The sequence below is a fragment of the Castor canadensis genome, chromosome 5 (genome assembly GCF_047511655.1).
Source record: "Castor canadensis chromosome 5, mCasCan1.hap1v2, whole genome shotgun sequence".
In the NCBI taxonomy this organism is placed as follows: domain Eukaryota; kingdom Metazoa; phylum Chordata; class Mammalia; order Rodentia; family Castoridae; genus Castor; species Castor canadensis.
The window spans coordinates 41,943,472-41,966,833 of NC_133390.1; the positions used below are offsets into that span (position 1 = coordinate 41,943,472).

At 33.2% G+C, this 23,362-nt stretch overlaps 1 protein-coding gene across 2 annotated transcripts in view; it reads left to right on the top strand.

The window, feature by feature from the left end:
* The window catches only part of Epha3 (EPH receptor A3), a 343,013-nt gene that overhangs the window by 314,893 nt on the left and 4,758 nt on the right, over positions 1 to 23,362 (top strand). For both annotated transcript variants that reach the window (XM_074072942.1, XM_074072943.1), the window contains exons 14-16: positions 1,484 to 1,633; positions 3,064 to 3,257; positions 19,242 to 19,397. In XM_074072942.1, coding sequence (XP_073929043.1) covers positions 1,484 to 1,633; positions 3,064 to 3,257; positions 19,242 to 19,397 — 500 coding nt within the window. The remainder of the gene's footprint in view (positions 1 to 1,483; positions 1,634 to 3,063; positions 3,258 to 19,241; positions 19,398 to 23,362) is intronic.

Genomic DNA, 23,362 nt, shown 5'->3' on the forward strand with positions numbered 1-23,362 from the left:
ATTTTAATTTTTACATAAATAAAGACTATTCAGCATGGAAAGAAATTTCTCTTTTTACTTTGTTTCTAGTGCCATTTTTTCCTGCTTTCAGTAATTAGGTTCTAGGGAGAGGAAACAGAAAGTAACTCTAGGAACACAGCAAAGTATCTGAACAGATTTAAAAATATTACACTTTCTTTAACCCATGAATATAGCTTTGTTTGACTTCTGCTAATTCTCTGAGTACTTCAAGGGAGAGAAAGTAGTTCTAATAATTCCATTTGGCCTTCTCATTAGATTTTATTAAGTGCCACATACATAAATCTGTTTCTGTCAAAATGAAGGGTCTAAGCATCCATAGCAGCTGCCATTACTTCCTGGCAGCCTAGTGGAAGGTCTGTGGACCAGAAAATTCAGCATCACCTGGAGTTTGTTAGAAATGAAGACTTACACACTGGAACTCCTGAGTCACAATTTCCATTTTTATAGGCATGAGTCTTCGATGATTCATATGCACTGTAAAGTTTGAAAAGGAATGTACGCAGGTACTTATTTGTTTCTTATTTATTAAGAGCAAGTAATTATTTGTATTTACCTGACATTTTCCAAACAAAAGGGCCAAGATATTATTGATTATGGTCTCATCCAAAGTGACTAATGTAGTACTTTATGATGGACAATTGCTATATCTTTATTAAATGTACTTAGGAAACTGAGCAAATTCCATGGAATTTATATATGTAATGCTCCCATAACACAGAGATACAATATTATTCTCCCCTAAACTGTAAGTTCTGGGAATGTAGTTACTATATCTAATAATACATTTTATTTTCAATTGATACATAATTGTACACATTTTTTAGATTACCATGTGAAATTCTAGTACATATACATAATGTGTAATTAGCAAATTAGTGTAATTGTTATCCATTCCTTAAATATTTATCATTTCTTTGTCCTGGTAGCATTCAAAAGTTATAATTGAAATAGTGAAGAGAGATTTTAAGGCAGATTTTTATTTTTAATTAATTTAGTTAATGAATACCTGTATTTGTGTACCAAGAAATGATCTAAGTAATTTACAAATATTACTTTATTCTTTTTTCTGATCTATGATTGCTTAGTCAAAGCATAAATCTATGTTAAATCAATATAGCTTGATTTGTGATATCTGTCAATTTTTAAGGTACAGTTTATCACATTGACTATAGGTTTTATTATTGATGATTAAGTATTGTGCCATAGTTGATATCCTTTCATTATTCAAGCAGTTTTCTATTTTTGTCTTTCATGATTTCAAAATGCTTCAGATTCTTTGGAAGTAATAGCATGTTACCACTTGATCTTAAAATAGTAGAACACCAAAATATTTTAGTAGAAGCCTATGTTCCATTTCATGACAGAAATACTCTGATGAATTCTGCCAGATTTCATATTATATTATGTGTTTGTTCTATGTATGCATTACCCTTTTATGTACATGTGATTTTTATAATCAAAGGGAGGAAAGATCCCAATCCGGTGGACATCACCAGAAGCAATAGCCTACCGCAAGTTCACATCAGCCAGTGATGTATGGAGTTATGGGATTGTTCTCTGGGAAGTGATGTCATATGGAGAGAGACCATACTGGGAGATGTCCAATCAGGATGTAAGTATGGATTTGTAGTTTAAGAGTTATTAGTTCAGATTTAAAAATTAAGCTGTGTGAGGAAGTGGAGCATAATGAAACCAGGTGGCTCCTACTTTGTGACATTGAAGCTTAGAAGAAATGAAACATTTTCAAAGTCTTACAAGAATATTAATTGAATTGCTTTCATATTGTTACACATTTCCCTCAACCAGATGTTTAGGTTGAGACAAAACGAACATTTGTAGCAAGAAAAAAATCAAAATTAGTGGCTTGTATGAAAACCAATATACGCTATGGAGCATTTAAAATGTTTTTGCAACAAAACTGTTTCTATGTCAGAAACACATGTGCCCTTCCTTCTTGATTAAATTAAGGCATCTATTCCAACATTTTACTGACTTAAATTTAGTATTTCAAAAACAAGACAAAATAGCCAATCTCTAAAATATTGTTTCTAATATTGTATTAAACTTGCATATGGATTTAGTTATGCAAATTGAAGTCTCTAAAGGGAGAAATAATCTTTAACAGTTTGTATTATAATATTATTTTTCAAAAGGTAGTTTGTTTTATAGTTTATGCGTTGCTAATGATTAGTAAAAAGATACTATTGGTATATGAGATCAGTACTTTTCATTTTTGCTTAGTCAGAAACTTTGAGCATGATCCCAAAGATATATAAGAAGGCAAGTTGAGATGCTTTTAGTCATTCCATTTATAAAACTGCTTCTAATGTATTTGATCAACAAAACATTCTGTACTTCCTCAAGTGAGGTTTTTTTTTACAATAATACTAGGACAATCATACTCAATTTTCACACCCCCCCAAGTTAAATTGTCTATATAGCAGAAGTACACAAAGCACGGTCTTTGAACAGGCAACTTTTACAGGGTCTGGGAATTTGTTAGGAGCACAAAGGAATCAGAAATGCAGTGATTGAGTGCTCTGTATATTTATAAGTCCTCCAGATGTTTCTGTTATACATTAGAGTTTAAAAATTACTGCCTTATGTGTTTTAAAATACTAATAAACTAATAGCTACTGAATTGTGTAGCACATAGGCTTTTACCAAAGAACATTACTGTGATTTGAAAAAGACCATTTGAACTGTGATAAAGCTAAAATCTGTACTCTAGTTTTCTTTGCATGCATTCATATAAGATTTCCATAGTAATTCAGGTAACCAAATAATTTCTTTATAACAAATCTATATCATTTATTTACATTTTATCTGAAAAGGATCTTTATAAGCACTTCTTTCCAAAATTTACTTTCTATCTTTCTTTATATATTTTCAGATATGAAGTTTATTTGTTCAAACAGCTATTATCCTTTTTATCACTTTAAAATGACAATTTTGTATTGAATTTTGGAACATTTTGTATCAGTCTGAATGAGAAAATGTGTCTCATGTCTTAAGTCCCTAGAAACTCTGCTTCTTGTATAGGTAATTAAAGCTGTGGATGAAGGCTACCGCCTGCCACCCCCTATGGACTGCCCAGCTGCCTTGTATCAACTGATGCTGGACTGCTGGCAGAAAGACAGAAACAATAGGCCCAAGTTCGAGCAGATCGTCAGCATTCTGGACAAGCTTATCCGGAATCCTGGAAGCCTGAAGATCATCACCAGTGCAGCAGCAAGGTGACACGTTAGGCTTTGCATACCACACTTGCTCTGAAATGCATGTTTCCTGTCTCCCACTTCTTCAACTGCATTACTTGAAACTTGTATACCTCAGGATTGGAGAGACATGTTTCCTGTTCTTTAGGAAGAATTCTTATGCAACTTGATAATAATGAAGAAATTTTTAGATTTTTTTTACTTTCTTATTGACTAGAACTGTCTCCATTTTCAGGCTTTTTTAAGTCTGGAAAAGTGGACACATAGCTTCTTTTTAGTCTCTATAGTTCAGAAAAAAGAAAGAGACAGGGAGGAAGGGAGAGAGGGAGGCAGGAATAATTACAATGAATCCAAAATATTACACTGATTAGTACAATGCAGTTTGCTCCTGTTTAGTTCAACAAAGATTTTAAAATGTACATTGGGTATCAATTTCTGTGTTAGGCACTTTTAAAAATAAAACTAAGAGTTAAATAAGGTCCATATCCCTGAAAAGCAACAAAAGTGTTAATATATCATGACAGTAATGCAATCCAGAATACATAATGTCTATTAATTTTTATGAACAGTCCTTCCAGCTAAGAATCTACCAAATTTTTTTAGTGGTTTTTAATAATGCAAACTACCATATGCTTATACAGTACAATGGAAGAAATGGAAAGGAGAAATGAATTTTTTCCATGGTTGTTATGAGAACAAAGAAAGAATGTGTTAATGAATTTGGTATATCTAAGAGGAACTAAAGGTGAAATTGTCATTTTTGTTTCATAATGTAGATTTTTCCTATACATCTAAGAGAAAAAGAATTTTGGTGATGATGTGTAACCTCATAAGCTTTTAATTTTTTATTCTGATTTGTTATATGAACTAGTACATATTTCATATTAAAGATAACATTTCTCCTGACAACTAGAGGGAGAAGCACTTTAGAATTTGTAGCTGTGTGACAACACATTTAATAGTTTGAAGATTAGTGAGTCTAATAATATCTTGATAGATGCAAGGGAATTTTGTCAGTAATGGTGAATTGCAGACTATTATTCAGTTCTACGAATCTTTATGTAAACACACCCTCTCTATTTGTGTCAATTGTGGTATTTCTAGTTTCCATTGTGTCTTTCCCTGGTTATGTCCACTGCTACAGAGAATGGTAACTAAAGCTGCCTTCCAATGTACGGAAACTTCTTGCTTTTTCACTTTAAGTTTTCCATTTAATTATCAAACAAATAGTATAAATATAACTTCAAGATATTGATTTTATTTCCTTTGAATGTCTGCCTAACACTGAGATTGCTAGATCATATAATGCTACTTTTAATTTTTTGAGGAAACTCCATGCTATTTTTCATAATGTCTTATGAATTTAAATTCCTACCCACAATATTCCTTTTTATCCAATAACTCTTAATATCTGTTGGCTGTTTGATAATAGTCATCCTGACTAGTGTGAGGTGATATTATAGTTTGGATTTGTATATCTCTGTTTATTAATGATGTTTCTGACCTTTCATATCTAATGACCATTTTATGGCCATTCAAGTCCTTTGTCAATATTTTAATCAGGCTATTTATATGTGGAGGTTGCTTTGTTTGTTTATTGGTGGGGCTGGGGTGTGAACTCATGGCTTTGCGCTTGCAAAGCAGGTGGTCTACCACTTGAAACACACCTTCAATCCTTCCTGCTCTGGTTACTTTTGGAGATGGGGTCTCTTGAACTATTTACCTGGGCTGTTTTTAAATCATGACCCTCCTGATCTCAGCCTCCCAAATAGCTAGGATTACAGATGCAAGCCAATGACATCTTTGCATCTAAGTTGTGTGAGTTTCTTATAAATTGTAGATATTAATCTATTATTGGATATGTACTGTTTGTAAATATTTCTCTGTTTCATAGATTGCTTTTTCATTGTATTGACTGTTTCTTTTCACTATGCAGAACTTTTCAGTTGGATGTAATTCTACCTGCTTTGTTTTTGCTTTTATTGCTTGTGCTTTTGAGGCCATATTCAAAAAAATATTGCCAAGACTCACGCTATGGAGCTTTGTCTCTATGTGTTCTTCTAACAAGAACACAAGTCTTAAGATGTAGTTTTTAATCCATTTTGAGTTAGTACAGTGGGTATCCATGATCTGTTTTTTTATATTTGAATCAATGAATCTGAACCAAAGTCTTAATATCAGAATGTGACAGTAACAGTTTTTGTTGGTTTTAACATTTATAGGCACTAAGAATTTGGTGATAGATCTTTAGATAAAAATATTTATGACTTATCTCATAAAGATGTATTTCTGTCCTAAACTTCACAGGGAGATACAGTACAGAATCTTGAAAATCCACCTGACAGTTTAACAACTAACAGGAAAACAAACCTGTCCTTGCCAGTACCATATGGTCCTCATTTTACACCTTGAAGCTTTCTTTTGATCTTTACTCAATAATAATCATAGCAAAGAAAAACAACCTTTCAACTCTTTCCATATCATAAAAAGACATTAAACAATTTCCACAGGATGGTATTATAGAACTAAGTTATGCAATCTGATTTGGTGAAACTTAACCTCAATTTTATTGATGAAGACAGTCTTAATACATTGATAAAGACAGTCTTAATAGCAGCTCATTTTGTACGATCAGATATGTCTAGCCTCCAAATTTCAATATACTTTCTTAATTGATTTTTCCCAAATATATGGCCTTTGATATCTGAAAAATTTTGTGACAAAATTATATTTCATCATAAAAATTTAATTTTAGGGGAAATGTAAATATTTTTCTACAAAGTACAATTGACCTTACTTCATTAAATGTAAAAATTGGGGGAACTGTATGTTTACTCATTGACATTTTGATATATATCTGGGTAGACTGTGTCATTATAAAGTTATCAACAAACAAGTGGTAGAGAGCCTAACTATCAAGTGTGAGGCCCTGAATTCAAACCCTAGTACTGCAAAAATAAAATAATCAACAATGTCATGCTCTCATGCACGAATTTCAAGAAATATGTTTCTACCTTTAGAAGTTCTGCTTTTGTTGGTAATGATTATTTCATTCTTTTTATAAATGATTAAACTTACTCAAGTATTCTTGGCATAGGATAAATAAGATGTAAATGTCTTGAGATGAGAAAAAGTTTGGAGGCTCTAGTTGGTGACAGATGATAACATGTCTGAAGAGGATGAGAGAAAGGATAGAAGGCAGAGCACTTGAGGCTACCCAGGCTATCATGATGGCTTTGGTAGCTCTTTTCAAGTGCATGATAAATCTGTTAATGCATTTGAAGCAGAGAAGTTAAGGATTTGATTTATAAAAACTGATGTGGAGGGAGAAGTGCAAGTGTGAGGATGAGGGGGTCATGTGACCTTTACTTCTAGGTCTTTCAGAAAACCAAGCATTTCAGAAGACACTAGCACCTGTTCTTTCCCACCTCACCTCAGATTTTCCTTTGCATCTCCCACTCTTTCTCTTTCTCTCTGTGTCTCTCCAACTCATGTGTCTGTGTGTGTGTGTGTTCCTGTATGTATTCATTTTTAAGTGTTCATTTCCCCAATAAATGCTCTGTCCTATGAGATCAATTGCCATGCTTCTCTTGTTTTATCAGTTCAAGATTGCATGAAAACTGAATAAATATCAGGTAAACATATGAATAAACTTTTCTTGACATCATCAGTAAACTTCCATCTGACCAAAAATTTCAGAAAAAAGTCCTAAAATTTTTGTTTATCACCCAGATTAATTTGAACATTGATAAACTTTCTAAGTTGATAAATTGGTAAAAACGGTAAAAGCTTAAAAATATTCTAAGCATAATATTGAACCACTTTGATAACTCAACTCCAGAAACACACTCCTAAAACAAATAGGAGACTCTAGATCTTAATTTGTGTCTGCTATCAAGAATTCAACTTTCTTATAGAATTGTGTATATACTCACACATTATACTGTCCTGTAGAAAAATAGAATGGAGATAGTGTTTTCTAGAGTCTTCCTGGATCTAATTAGCTGTGGGGCAAAATTTTAATCTATCTTATTGTCTAAGTACCTTTTAAGACTAATGATTTTACATAGAAAATTATATTTCATATACTGTTATAGAGATATTTTTACAATGTTTCATTTCACTTTTCATTCTTCATTTGAGTTGATGAATTTTTAACAGAATCATTCCCAAAGAATCTTCTCCTGCAGTTGTCTCTATGAATATTATTGTTCCCAGTGCACGACTGAAATGGAGAAGATGGAAAAGCAGATGGTCAGGATGCCAGGACAAAATTTTGCATAGATGTTGCAGAGTACTGAATGGAATAATATTTATCTGTATTCTGCTTGTTTCAATTAATTAATTTATTTTTTAAAAAATAGAGCAAATCAGAGGAAGTATGTATGAACTTGAAGTATTGATTGAATATCAATAAGATGCTACAAAAGTTTATCAATCATCTGTACCAGGCATTATGCTAAGCCTTGTGGTTATGATACAGGTAACAAATATAGCCTCTACTCTCAGATTATACTTAAATATGGGAAGAAAAAACATTTATAGAAAACTCTATATACTTCACAGACTGTGTAATTATTGAAGCAAAATAAAGTGTTCAGGAATCATGAAGGGAGGTGAGTTACTGTTAATTTTCAGACTCCCTGGCATTTGTATAGAAGTGACTGGAGTATGATGGATGAAAATTCCTACAGACAAATAGCTGGATAAAACCTTAAAAGTCTGGGGGAACCCAGTACAAAGAGGTAAAACACCCTAAAACATAGATTATGTCCAGATTGGGTTGCACAATACAGATCTGATGGAATATAGCATAAAAAAAGACATTATGAGAAAAGAGCATAAGAGACAACTTAATCTGATAATGAAAGACTAAATATCATCTCTAGAAATATGGAATTTATTCATGAGAAAAAGGGAAGCTATTGAAGGGACTTAAACTGCAGATTGCACTAGGTCTATGGGATAGTTCTTTGGCAGCATCACTAAAGAAGCACTTCGGGAAACACATCTACAATAAAGAATTAAATGATGGAGCCAGGTCTGCTGGCTTACTCTTATAATCTCAGTTAATTGGAAGACAGAGAGAGGAGAAGGGCAGGCTGAGGACTCCAGGCAAAAGCACAAGTCCAATATTAAAAAAACTAAAAGCAGAAGGACTGGGTCTTGGCCCAGGTTATCCAGTGGGGCTCTGAGTTCAATCTTTAATCCTGAGTATCACCAAAAAAAGAAAGAAGAAGAAAAAAAAATAGAAAATGAGATAAATAGTTTAATAAAAGGCTTAAGCTAAGACTAAGAAGAGGAAATAAAAAGAAAGCATATAAATTCAAAAAATTCTATTGCAGTGAAAATTATGGGGTAGGTTGACTAGTGAGATGTGTAGAGTGACAGAGAGGATATTGAGAGTTCTTCCAGGTTTTGTCCATGGAAGGCTGTGCAACCAGCAGTGTCCATGACAGCATGACAGAGGTAGGAAGGATAGAAGTATACAGGTCTGTGAGATAAATGAACATTCCAAACTGAGTTCCACAAGAAGCGGAAGATCATATCACAAGCTTGGGGAGGGAGGAATGCTGTGCACACAGTTTAGCACATTCTTTCTGTAGAGATAAGAACAGCAGTCACAGTCACATGTTTAGCAACTCCAAATCTCAATCTACTAATGGTGTTTTATATTACAAATACAACTTTCTTTGTTTTTCTAATATTGTTCAATTTATAATAAAGTCTTCATCTCCAATGGATTATCAGGAGACTTTGTCTATAAAAAGTGGGATATGGTGCTTCAGATAGGTTGATGCTGAGCTATCCCTCATCTCAATCTGCAAGACTATAATTTTCACTTTCTCCTTGTTGCTTCCATATGTTGTGGGGTTCATGATCTTAGGGAAGCCTCTAAATGCCTCAATTACTTAGTCCACAAGTCACTAACTAAAATACTTAGAAACACCAAGAAGTTAACTGAAGTGATGGCATGCTCTGTTTTTTTAATTTTTTTTGACTCCTTGTACTGGGTCTGTGGAGTCAATCAATGCCAGTGGATGGTGATCCTTAAAACAAAACAAACCTGAGTGCCCATTAATATTTAAGGCCTTTAACCACTGCATTGGCTCCTACCTAGAAAGAAAACTTCCTCTAAGCAGTACCAATTACGGTGTGGAAGAATGTGAAATGTTAGGTAGAAATGAGGAATAATGTAGAGTTAAGGTGAAATTTAAACCATCACAGAAAACCACAGTTTGTGGAATTTTCAGAAAGTGACTACAATGGACTGGGTGAAAAGGACAGAAGAAATTAAAGGCTTTCAATAAAGCAATGAGAATAACATTGATTTTTTTAGAGAAATATGTTGATGGTTTTAGAGAGATTAACGTGAAGTTTTAAGAAGCCTATTTACATCTAGATGATGAAAATCATCAATATTAAAACCATGTTTTTCAGAAAGAAAAATAGAAAAATAGAATCATAATATATATGCATCATAGGGTAAAAAAACAAAGCTCTTTTCTTTCAGAATAAGAGAAATCTTTCTTAAAGATGTTCCTGATAGAAAATGTTGCTATTCAAAAGAAACCAGTCACAAAAGGACAAATATTGTAGGATCCCACTTGTCAGAGAAACCTAGTATAGTTAAATTCATAGAAACAAAAATGAAGAGATGAACCAATTTGAGTTGTAATATATATATTCATGGTGACAACACTAGGAATCTCTCTGTATAGCTATCTTTATCTCAAACTAGCAAAAATGCTATGTTTTTCTTATTATCTCTTATGTTTTCTCTTCAGCAAAGTTGGAAAAAGAACAAGAAGGTAGAACAGGTTCTGCTCAGAAGCAGGGCAGGGCAGGTGGCCCAAATAATGTATACACATGTAAGTAAATGTAAAAATGATAAAATAAAAATTTTTAAAAAGCTCAAAAAATTAAACACCAAAGAACAAATAATCCAATTAATAAATGAGCAAATGAATGGAACAGACAGTTCTCAGAAGTACAAATGGTCAAAAACTACATCCTTAGCCATCAAGGAAATGCAAATCAAAACTATGCTGAGATTCCATCTCATCCCAGTCAGATTGGCCATCATGAAGAAAACAGAAAACAAACCACAAATGTTGGTGAGGATTCAGGGAAAAGAAACACTCATACATTGTTGGTGGGGAATGTAAATTAGTGTAGCCACTATGAAAATCAGTATGGAGGTTCCTCAAACAACTCAAAATAGACCTACAGTATGACTCTGCTGTTGGGCATATATCTGAAGGAATGTAGATCAATATACAAGAGATGTATCTGCACTGCCATGATTACTGCAGCTCTCTATGTTATGTATGTTCCACGGTGTGTGTGTGTGTGTGTGTGTGTGTGTGTGTGTGTGTGTGTGTGATATATGTATATCATGGACTACTACTCAGCCATAAAAAGAAATGAAATTATGTCATTTGCAGGAAACGGATGGAACTGGAGATCATGTTGAGTGAAATAATCCAAGCTTTATAAGCCAAATATTGCCTGTTCTTGCTCATTTGCAGAACCTAGACCTACAATAATGATGATAATAATAATAATATGACATGAATGTTTTGGAGGGCCTGGGGGGGCAGTTGGAGGGGGGAGGGGAAGGAAAGGATGCTGAGGGATGAAGAGGATTGAAGTACACTGCATATACACATATGGAGACAGCATAATGAAACCTACCAAAGGCTATTTGAAAAAGTGGGGAGGAGGGAGGGCAGAAGGGAATATCATGGAGGAGGTGCACTTGTTCAAAGTATACTGTACCCATCTGTGGAATTATCACAATGAACTCCCCTCTTGCTACCAACATATGCTAATTAAAAATAAAAACAAACAAAAACAAGAATGGTGTTTGCCAGGAGCTTGGGAGAGAAGTAATGGGACATTATTGTGCAGTAGGTGTAAAATTTCAGCTTTGGAAGATAAAAACAGTACTAGAGATCTATGGTGGTGATGGTTGCACAACAATGTAAATATACAACATAGCACTATACTTTAGAATTAACATAGAGGTCAAAATTACAAATTTTGTTATGTATATTTCTTAAAAAGAAAAATGTTGCTCTACAAATATGTAGAAAATGGTCTTACAAATGACAACTTTTCCCTATTTCATCACAAGTGTTTTGTTTGATAAATAAAATAATTAAAGAAAATTCATTTGGAACAAAATTATTTTGAAATATTATTTTTATGTATTACTCTACTATTTAAAAAAAATTATTCCACTACTTTTATGAATACAGTTAAATTAAGAGAAGAAAAAATAATGATGAAAAAAGAGAGTTAACTTGCTTCTAAGTAGTAAGATACTCTTTTTATTCTTAGATACTTATATATACATATAAATTTGGATAATAAGTGAATTTTGGTTTACATATATAAAATAATTTTTATACTGTACATATTCATTAATACTACCATAAATTTGTGGACTCCAAATTCTTGGCATAATGAAATAAACAATGTATTCAAAATATTTGGACTGAGGTTCTGATATGAAGGCTTTATTATATGTAGTATGAGGCTGTATAGAATCAGTTATAAATAGTTAATTTAATTGAAATGATTTTAAATTTATTGCTCCATTGCATTGGTCACTAATTTAGAAGGATTTTAAAATTTAAGTGGCAGCAAAAATGGGAGGTAAAATAGACAATATTCACAATTATCCCAGTTAATATCGATAAACAAATGTTAGTATAAAAGTTTCTGATCTCTAAGAGGACATACATAATTCTTTTCAGAATAATTGATGTTTTGACAAATACTTTATCCTTTAAGATAAATTGAATGAGCAAAAGATAATCTGCCTTGTTTCTCAAAATGACTTTGACCTCAGATTCTGAAACTGACTAGGTGATTTTTCTCACTGAACAAATATGTACAGAACATTTTAGATTGAAGCAAATATGCCAAATACCCAGGTGATTTCTTCTTTTTTTATAGTCTTACATTCAAAGTAACTAATTTTACTTCAGGGAGGAATTAAAGCAGATATGATGGCTATAACTACTAAAAGTCTTGTTCTAAAGAGCTAAAGATCATTAAAATGAACACAATGGCTTTACTTCTCGATGTATTACTTATGTACTGGTTTTCCTTTGGGACTTATATATATTTTTAGTTATTAACAAAAATTTTAATTTAATCTTCTCTGGATTTTTAATGTTGCAGATGAAAAGATCAAAGTCAGTGTCAATCCAAATTAAAATAAATTGACACATTTAAGAAATTTCTTCTGGAAATATAGTGAGAAGTCATTTGAAATTAAAAATAAAAAACTAAAAAGTTATTAAAATTATATTCTCAGATAATATTAAGAATAGATGTCACTAGCTTTTTGGCTTTAAAAATAATTCTTTATATGTAATATATTCCTTGAAACTATGCAGAACAAATAAAACAATTCTGGTGTTTTATAGCATGCACCTCCAATATTATTGATCTTTCCTTTTAGGCTTCATTCACTTATTCATTCAAGAAATGTGTATTAGTCATTATTTTGATAAGTGAAAATGAAGACCTTTGCAAAGCAAAAATTATAAAAGAAAAATTTATTATTCAGTCCTAATGATTCAGAATCTAAGGCCTGAAATAAGGTCACTATCAGAAGATATTCTTGGGTTGCAGTTGTTAATTCACGTTTGTTTCCCCAGTATCTGGTGCTAATTGGTGTGCAATCTTATAGCTAAGAAAGGGGCTGATGGCAAGAAAAATATGTATACTACTTTAATGCAACAGTATGAAAGGCCATAAAAGAATAATTCACAAACCCAAATATAAGGAAGGAGAGGGAAAGGGAGGAAAGTTATTTTTTGCTTCCCCTGAGCAAACATGTAATTTCCATGATTTCTTTTTAATGACTGCGGTCTGTGGCCAGTAGGCACTGATTTATGAAAAGCTGTAAAAGATCAGGTGGAACTCTGTAGGACATCGTTTACAGCTGCATGGATTGAAACCTATCTAATTTGTCTAGTAAAAGTGTGAGCTCACGGTGCACATCACCCGGCCTATAAATTTCCCCTTCAGACCCAGCGTCTGGGGCTGGTTCTGAAAAAACCGCCGGTGCCTGCAGCTGCTCAGAAAGCCCAGATTCCCTTGGTGCGCATGAAGAGACATCACAGGCTCTTCACAGTGAGAGACAAATTCCTATCCATTGATAAACTCTCCAGATGTCCTCTCGGAGGAGGCAAGGAACCAATTTTTATTTGAAATCCCCAGAGAAATCCTGGAAGTGGAAAAATGATACTTTGCAGGACTGGTTATTCTGAGGTCACTGGCATTAAAATTAGGTCATTTTTTTGTCCTGCTTGTACTTTGATCCAAGTCATAAACAGAAAAACTCGGTTGGGGTCACTCTAATCCCTAATCCGCACGTCCTGTTCTATTTCAATTTTTTTTTACTAATTTTCTTCAAACTCTTGTTGAGACTGACTAAAGTGTTGAGTTTAAAAATACAAATCATTCTGAGTTGAGAGGAAAACATTCTGCATTTTGCTATTAGGCACACTTCATAAATACTCTGAATAAATGTCCTGGGGTTTGATTCTTCATACACACAACCCCATAAATAAAGAAGTATTACTATTCACGGGATTAAGAGTCAACGTTAGGTTGTGTGCTGCAGCTACTGTTGACTTATAAGCTGTGAGGTGTACGTGTGTGCATGCTTGGAGATAGTTATTAACTTATTGTCCATTTCAGTATTCATTTCTTTTTTTTTTAAATTTTTCTCACACCTGACTTAATACTATTTCTACCAATTTCGTTTACTGGTTTAATTACATATTGAATGAACCTTATGTTTTGTCTAATGACAGCTAGCGACAAAGGCTAATTCACTCATGATAGCTACACTAAAAAAAATCCCAAGAATATTGTGCTATGGTTTTGAACCTGGATTGAATATCTGTATCTGGAATTCCTTAAATTTTTAGGAAAAATAACAATAATCTCACTCTCTCTCGTTCTTTTTTGCGTAGTAGGGCTTCACACTTGCTAAGCAGGAATTCCACTGCTTAAGCCACAACCCTACTCCTTTTGCTTTTAGTTTGTTTATCAGGTAGATGTTTTTGCCTGGTCAGTCTTGGACTGCAACCCTCCTATCTCCAGTTCCCAAGTAACTGGGATGGCAGGTGTGCACCATCACATCCAACCCTATTTTAACAAAAAATATTTTTTAGAAATGAGTGATTTAAAATATTACAGAAAATTACTTGCATAAATGTTTCAGAAGAGAATAATTTATAAAATGTTATATTTTATAATTATCTGTAATTATAAATATCATTAAAGGAAAGAAGATACTTTATAAATAATGCCTAAATTTTTTTCGTTTCTTTTTTTAAGTAACCTGAGAGATAGTTAAAATTAAACCATATCATATAAGTACAAATTACTGACTCCATAATTAAAATTTTTAATTCAAAATTTAAATACAATATGGAAAGAGTAATCAAGTTTAATCTAAGATAAAGGTTGAAAAGTCCTCAGCTTTCAACTGTTCTCCACTTTGCAAAAGATCATCAAAGGAGGGAACCAGCTATTGACTGATATTTTCCACAGGAGATGGAAATAAAGGCAGAACATAATACTGTATTGTCATTCTTTTCTTAAATTCAGTATTAAATTTGACTATTTTAAGCAGGTGATTTTAATACATCATCCAAAATATGTGACATACAGTCACATATATATGACATACAGTCAAGTTATACTTTTTTTTCTTAATGTGTTCTGAACATAGCATTGGAGATCTAGGGCAAACTTTTTAAAAAATTATCCTGGCTTAGGAATCTTAGCTTCAGATTTAGCCTGTGTTTTTGTATAGTAGGGGATGAATTGGAAAAATATCAATAGCAGTAGTGGAAATCTGTCACGTAAAAGTCTGCTTTCAGAATAGAGTTGGCACATTAATGGATTAGCTTCACTGACAGATCTCAACATTTACAAGAGGAACCTTTTTTTCACATATTCTAGATGAAAATCAATGGTTGCTTTCATAGGTAAAACACATACAGTTTCATTTTATTCAGATGGTTCTTTTGCAGTTATTTTAGGCTATTTCTAAATTTAGCTTTAGAATTGACACCATAGACAACTGAGTTCATTAAAAAATAAGGGATCAAAGCATGCTAATCTGCTCTTCATTGGTTTTAGTATTTTCTTAACCTTAAAATGTTGAATTGAAATGCTTCTAAATGTTGAATTTAAGTACTTCACACATAGATTTAATTTACAGAAATAACTTTAAGAATATAAAATTTTAGTTGTAAAACTGCTAATATTGAAGGGAGGTTTTATGCTGAAGATTGAACCTAGCACCTTGCACATGCAAGTGCTCTCCCACTGAGCTACACCCTCAGTCTCTGGAGATTTTTTCAATATTAATTCCAAAAAGTTTTAAGACATGAGTAAAGTTTAAATACATGTAAAATTTCACAAAATGTGAAAGATTCTGAATGATTACTCTGAAGAGGTAAAAATCAAAATATACCTTCCCTATTAGGTTATGACAAATACATTTTTTTAATTTTATAGAGTTTTTCTTTTCTTTTTTTTAAATTCATTTATTCACATGTGCATACATTGTTTGGGTCATTTCTCTACCCTGCCTCCTCCCCCAACCTCTCTGTCCTCCCCCACTCAGTTCCAAGCAGGTCCTGTTCTGCCTTTATCACTAATTTTGTTGAAGAAAAGACACAAGCATAATAAGGAACACAAAGCGTTTTTGCTAGTTGAGTTAAGGATAGCTATACAGAAAGAGTCCTACTATTGCTTTTGTGTACACGTGTTACGACCCATGTTGATTCAACTCTAACTGATCTTTACACTGGTTCCTGATCCCCTTCTCATGTTGACCTCTATCACTTTAAGGTTTCTGTATTAGTTCCTCTGGAGTGGGGATATCAGATGCTTTCATGTTTTGGGTTTTCTACCTATTCTTATTATCTCCAGTATGTACTCTCCCCTTGTCAAGTGATCCAAGTCCAACCACATTGCTGCATTTGCCCTTGATATAAAGTCTGCATATGAGGGAGAACATTCGATTTTTGGTCTTCTGAGCTTGGATAACCTCACTCAGAATGAGTTCTCCAGTTTCATCCATTTACCTGCAAATGATAGTATTTCATTCTTCTTCATGGCTGAGTAAAAATCCATTGTGTATAAATACCACATTTTTTGATCCATTCATCAGTAGTGGGGCATCTTGGTTGTTTCCATAACTTGGCTATTGTGAATAGTGCTGCAATAAACATGGGTGTGCAGGTGCCTCTGGAGTAACCTGTGTTGCATTCCTTTGGGTATATCCCCAGGAGTGGTATTGCTGGATCATATGGCAGGTCTATGTTTAGATTTTTAAGAAGTCTCCAAATTTTTTTCCAGAGTGGTATCACCAGCTTGCATTCCCACCAGCAATGGACTAGGACTCCTTTTTCCCCACATTCTTGCCAATACATGTTGTTGTTGGTGGTGTTTTTGATGATAGCTATTCTAACAGGGGTGAGGTAGAATCTTAGTGAGGTTTTGATTTGCATTTCCTTTATGGCTAGAGATGGTGAGCATTTTTTTCACATGTGTGTTGGTCATTTGAATTTCTTCTTTTGAGAAAGTTCTTTATAGTTCAGTTGCCCATTTCTTACTTGGTTCATTGATTTTAGGAGAGTTTAGTTTCTTAAGTTCCCTGCATATTCTGGTTATCAATCCCTTGTCTGATATATAGCTGGCAAATATTTTCTCCCACTCTGTGGGTGGTCTCTTCAGTTTAGAGACCATTTCTTTTGTTGTGCAGAAGCTTTTTAATTTTATGAAGTCCCATTTATTCATCCTTTCTCTTAGTTGCTGGGCTGCTGGGGTTCTGTTGAGGAAGTCTTTGCCTATAACTATTAGTTCCAGAGTGTTTCCTGCTCTTCCTGTAGTAACTTCAGAGTTTCAGGTCTTATATTTAAGTCCTTGATCCATTTTGAGTTAATACTAGTACAGGGTGATAGACGTGTATCTAGTTTCTGACAAATACGTTTTTAATGTAAACTACATATTTATCACGATAAAGAAAGCAGAAAGCAGACAGAATAGCACATCCATTAACAAGTATTATCTGCACAATCATTATGAGCTTGTAACAGTTACTGATTATTCTAGTGTGGACCCTAAAAATATCCATTTTGTAGGACTATTGCACCATTATACACATAATAATTACTCAACATGGTGATTAACAAGATTACTGAATTTCATTATTTTATATGAACTGACATTTATTTTGTTATTTTCTTTCTAAAGTTTTAATAACACAAATAATTTTGTTACCTTTTGTCAGAAATACAACAGCTAACAGATAGTGCTTATCATGAGGCAACATTGCTCTAAGTACACCTTTATATGCTCTTGCAGTCTCCAGTTGTCTTAAATCTGTATCATGAGATCATTCCCTTTTTACAGATGAGAAAACAGACAAGTATGAAAACCCTCAAGGTCACAAAGATGACATGTGGTATACTCAGGATTCATCCTAGCCCTCGTGATCCAGTATATCTCTGCTTGCCACTGTACTTCACAATATGCACAAATCAAAGAGCCCACATTCTGGAATCAGAAAAAGCTTAGGATAAAACAAATGAAATGCAATACAATCAGTTTTTGACCTAATGGTATAGAATAACTGCCAAGAGTGTAAGCTCAGGTATAAACTAATGTGTGTCTAAATCCCAAGGCTCCTTCTTCCTCTTTTACCTGAGGGAAACCAAATGTAACTTCATTTCTTTTAGTTTCAGCTTTGGCATCTATTACAAGGGGCTATGATCAGTGTCTGATGTTGTAAACGTTAAGATGCATTAAGATCATTTGTGTCTATGTAATATGCTTAGCATAGTACCTGGCACATTGCAAATGCTCATAAATTTTCAGTATGATCCATAATATAAGAGCTTTCATAACTGCTTTGTACACAAGCTCACTTCTTATGAGAAGAGAAAAGATAGAGGTCAGTAAATTCTCTACCTAGTGACTTGTACCAGTCTTACAATTCAAAGGACAAATAAATAGGCTACTGAAACCTGAAAAGAAATAAAACAAAAATTCTCCACAGCCAGTTTAGTAATAGGCTACTTCTTGTGGCTCTTTAGTATGTGAACACAGTCTCCTTCATTTCTTTATATTATTTTTACCCCCTTGATGCAACAGGTCCTACAGGTATTCATACATCTGTGATCAAGCCTGTGATTATATTAAAACATCCTAAAAGTTCCCCTTTTTATTTCCTATTGTATTGTTAATATAATCCACAATCCAACCTCTATCTATTTATCTCTAAATATATATTTATATATAAATTATAACACATATAATTTATGTGTTATATATCCATTTGACATTTGATAGTAAAATATGTAAGAATCTCACTTATTATTACTCGTCTACTGTTTTCTCATTCATTTTGTAATTTTTAGTTTTAGTGACATTTGTAACATTATTTAAATCTATGCAATTTTTGTTCCTACTGTAAGTGTACCTTGTATTGTTCAAGCTATTTTTAGACAGCAACCTGGATAATGTCTACAAACACCCTGAAGGCAGAATTTAATACTGAAACTGAATACCATACTAAGGCAGATAGTAGAGTATGTAGTGTGTCAAATCTGCTATAATTGTAGCTGAAATTATCACCATATTTGACAATGACTAAACAAACTAAATTATAAAAAAGTATGTATGGGTATATTTATGCTTTTCATTGGTAAAATTTCAGTGATTTAAAAAGTAGTCAAGAGCGGAAAAGGGAGCCATTAGACAAGAGGATTACACAGTCTTCTTCCAAGCTGCCAGGTTGAACAGATGAAGCCTTCATGTCAGATCAATTCCACAAATAAACAGGAACACCACATGGAGTCTGGAAGTTCCTGCTGGTGTCGGTGTCAAATTTTAACACACAACAACTCTGCTGACTACTGAACTCTCTTCTTTTGGTCTTTTCTCTTTCTACAGGCCATCAAACCTTCTTCTGGACCAAAGCAATATTGACATTACTACCTTCCGCACAACAGGTGACTGGCTGAATGGTGTACAGACAGCACATTGCAAAGAAATCTTCACAGGCGTGGAGTACAGCTCCTGTGATACCATAGCCAAAATCTCCACAGAGTAAGAAAAAAATTCATTGAGGAAAATGAATGCTTATGGATTCTCTCCTTAACATACCTGTTTTGACTGTGTTATAAATGTCAGCAGCACTTCTGAAGATCAATGTGTCTCCTTTAACCACTGAGCTGAGCTCTTCATCTTTTTGAGACCACACTTTCTAGGAGGATATGTATAAGGTGTTTTGTCTCATGACAGGGACCCACTGATAATAAAACCTTCAGGTAGACCAGTACTCATACCCACAAACTCAAGCCCCTAATTTAACAGACATAGAATATTTTCCTTTGTATTTGATTTTTTTTAAAAATCTTCATTTCTGTGAATATGAAAAACTAAAAAATCTGGTACATAAAGAAGCATGCTAAAATCTAAAAGTAGTTTCAACTACTGCTAAATAAATATCTTACATCTTCATCTATTGTCAAGTATCTACTCTGTGAAGAATATCATGTTAAAAATGAAGCTTTAAATAGATGTAAAACAGCACTTTTTTTCCTTAAAAGACCGATAATTGGGAAAGACATAATATGCATCAGAATATTAAAATTAATTTGTGGTTTCATATGTGAAAAACCAATAATAATCAAGTATAATGTGCTATATTTCTTAGACAGTGATCATTTGTTAACAGGAATCATTAGATAAGAAAAACTCCTGGACTTAAATAAAAGGAGTTTCATAAAGAATCAAGTGAATTAAGTGAATAATAATAAAATTAATCACAAGGTGTGATGGCTAGAAACTGGAAAGCAAAGAGCTAGTTCTTATATTCTTATTTCTCTGGGAATGAGGCCTAATTTACTTCATTTTTCCTACACAGTGATCATTTCTGACACTAGTCACACTGCTATAAACATCTTTCTCAACTCTAAGTTACACTGCACTCAACTGACCAGTAACTGACTCTTAATTCTAAGTCCCCAGGAGAGAAACTAGGACTGGCTCAGTTCCACTTATAGACTGACACCTCTAAGACATTATGTTTGCCATTATTTATCACTTTTGTTCTATAGAAGTTGGGTGATATGGCATTAGCTTGATTCTAGGAAAAGCTTGATTACCTTTCCTGGTGGTAATATAAAGGACTGTCTCAAAGAAAGATGTGTGTGCTGCACAGATACACCAAAAGTTGTCTGGAATAGTTTAGGTTACATGATCTGTTAGGAAACTGATCATATATATGCCAGACTCTTTCTGTCTTCAATCTTTGTTCTGTTAATAAAAACTATTAGTCACTCCAACTTCTTTTCAGTCTTATCCTCTCCAACTAATTTTTGAGTATTTAAATACTGTTGACTGTATAAAGACATTCATTGTCACCCTATCAATCATTTAAACAAAGTCACTGTAGAGAAAAAAAGATGTCAAAAAGTTGTATGCAGTATAATTAATACACATACAAGTACCCACCAAATAAGTGCATAATTTATGCTATAACATTCCAATTAGAAATATAAAACCACAAAAGATAGATAGAAAGCTTTACTACCATTGCAAAGGAGAACTGATTCTTAGAAAATAAAATTGCTCTATTCTATTTAACATGCATTGACATTCATTTTTAAAGTGGAAGGTAATGTTTATTTACTAGCCTTCTGATCCAATAAATAATAGGCTTTGAGTCTCTATTTTGATCAGAAAAGTTCCCAGAATAAATTCATGCATTCAAATATTATATACTTGTATTTTAGCAATATAAACAGTAAGGGTTATGATATAAAAGACACCTGCTTTAAGGCACAAAAACTTAACAAAGAATAAGCACAAAACTGAATATTTCCACACCATTGGCAGATTTTCAAAGGCAAAGTTATGTAAAGGTTTATTCTCAACAAAATTTCAACACTCAGACTTTTGGGTGGTGAAACACTACATTGAAGTGGATGAGACAGAGCACTGTGAATAAAATTACTTGCTACTTCATAATTTAAATATAGTCAACCATTATAAGCAGTGAATGTGGTAAGACAGCTATTTGCTCAAAAAAGGTAAAATGGCAGCATTTCTTAACTTCCGAGTTAGCAATATATTTGTGCCAAAAAAACAGTGTTGGACATTAAACTCTTTTTTGGCTATAAGTCATTTCCTTTTATTATTATTTGCATTTGAACAACCTGCAAATATACATTCAAGATAAAAACTGACTTTCCTTGAAAGTCTGGGTCTTTCAGATTTGTCATTCACACTCTTTCACAGCCTGTCCCCTACCCTCCTCCCCAACACTTGCCCTACAACTTTCTTTCCCATACTTTCTCTTCAGTTTAGTAACAATGTAGGATTAGCATGTATTACCCTAAAACTCCTTGAAAGGGATAGTTTTCTTCCTTTAGTCACCACAGGGTCTTGTACCTCATGCCTTGAGAATCTATTATAAAAATGTGGATTTATAAAATGTCTTTAATACACTAATAATTTAGGCAAATCTGATCAGGCAACATTTTCACCTCAAGTGCTATAATATATTTAAAGGGATATTTTATCTTTTTTTTGCAATCTTAGACTCATTGTTTAAACTTGATTGCTTCAATCTCTATTTTCTTTCTGCCATCCAGACTCAATTCAGAAATGATTTACTTGACTAAATGCTCTAGAGTTTTTCCTAGAATACATAAATGGATATTGAATTTATTTTTCTTTTTAGACTATCAAGTCACATGAAAAGATCAGTTGAGTTTCACCCTCAAATAAACATTAACTTATTTCACTTAATTTAAGAAATTCATTAAAATGCAAGCTATTCAAGACATCTAATTTTCAAATGAAGCACAGAGATGTGCAGCTTTATTCAATAAACATATTTTTAAAAACATTATTTCATAACCTAAGGTTGAATTCAGAAGGTTAAAGTGAGAAAGGAAGAGAGCAAGAGAAAGGGCAGTGACTGGGACTGTGGAAATTAAAGGGAGAATTGCGTATGCAGAATGAGTGTGAGGTAGATTAATCGTTACATATCATTATCCTGCACGATGCATGCCATTTTCAAAGTGTCATCACCTTTTCCTTTGCCTCTGAAGTGCCACATAACACATTAACCTCTGGACTCAATCTTTGGCTGCTCTTTAGTCTTGAACTTTCTGTCTCTCTTCTGAAGAAGAAAATCAAAATGAAATGAGCACAAAGGGTATGTTATTTAGACTGTAGAGGCAGTCCTACTTTGTTCAGACCTACCTTGGACATGGCAAGTTGGTAGGTAGAAGACACCGCAGGAATAGAGAGAAGAGGGTGTACATACACCTAACTAAGTGACAGGCAAAAGGAATAATTTCTTTAATGATCTTTTTCCAAAATCTAATATAAGCTTTTACATTAAGTATATAATATTATACTTGTGTTTTATGTTCCCCAACACAGAATATGAGACAGTTTTATATTGATTTCCTAAGGAGTATGTTTGAGAAATATATCTGTAAAGAAGAGATGAGGTATGTCCCAAATTGGACTATGAAATCTCAACATCTGATATTTTTCCAGTCACATGAGATGAATACTTCAATTTAGAAAGGGAGATCAGCACCAAGCATCAAGACACTGTATTTTATTCCCAAAGAGCTCAAGAAATTAGCATACTACCTGGGAATATTTTTTTGCTATCCATGACTACCATTTTACTTTTAAGTTTGTAAGGAAGGAGAAAAGTAAGACAGAGAATAAAAGCTCCAATCACAAAAAATCATGTGGAATTATTAGAAAGATAAAAAGAAGAAATACAGAGTGAGAATCTGTTGATTTGTATACCTATATTTGTACCTAACCTGTTTTCTGGCTCTATATTCAAGTAAACCCAGTGAATAGTTTGCATAGTTTGGGAATGATTTTGCTATAGTTTGGGGATGAATGAGAAAATATTTGTTTTGTAACGTAAAGATAGATGGTACATAAACATAAAAATCCCAACACACACATTTCAAAAGCACGTATCAAAAGAAATAGCATGCTGCTATAAGTGAAGGCTTTCATTGTCCACA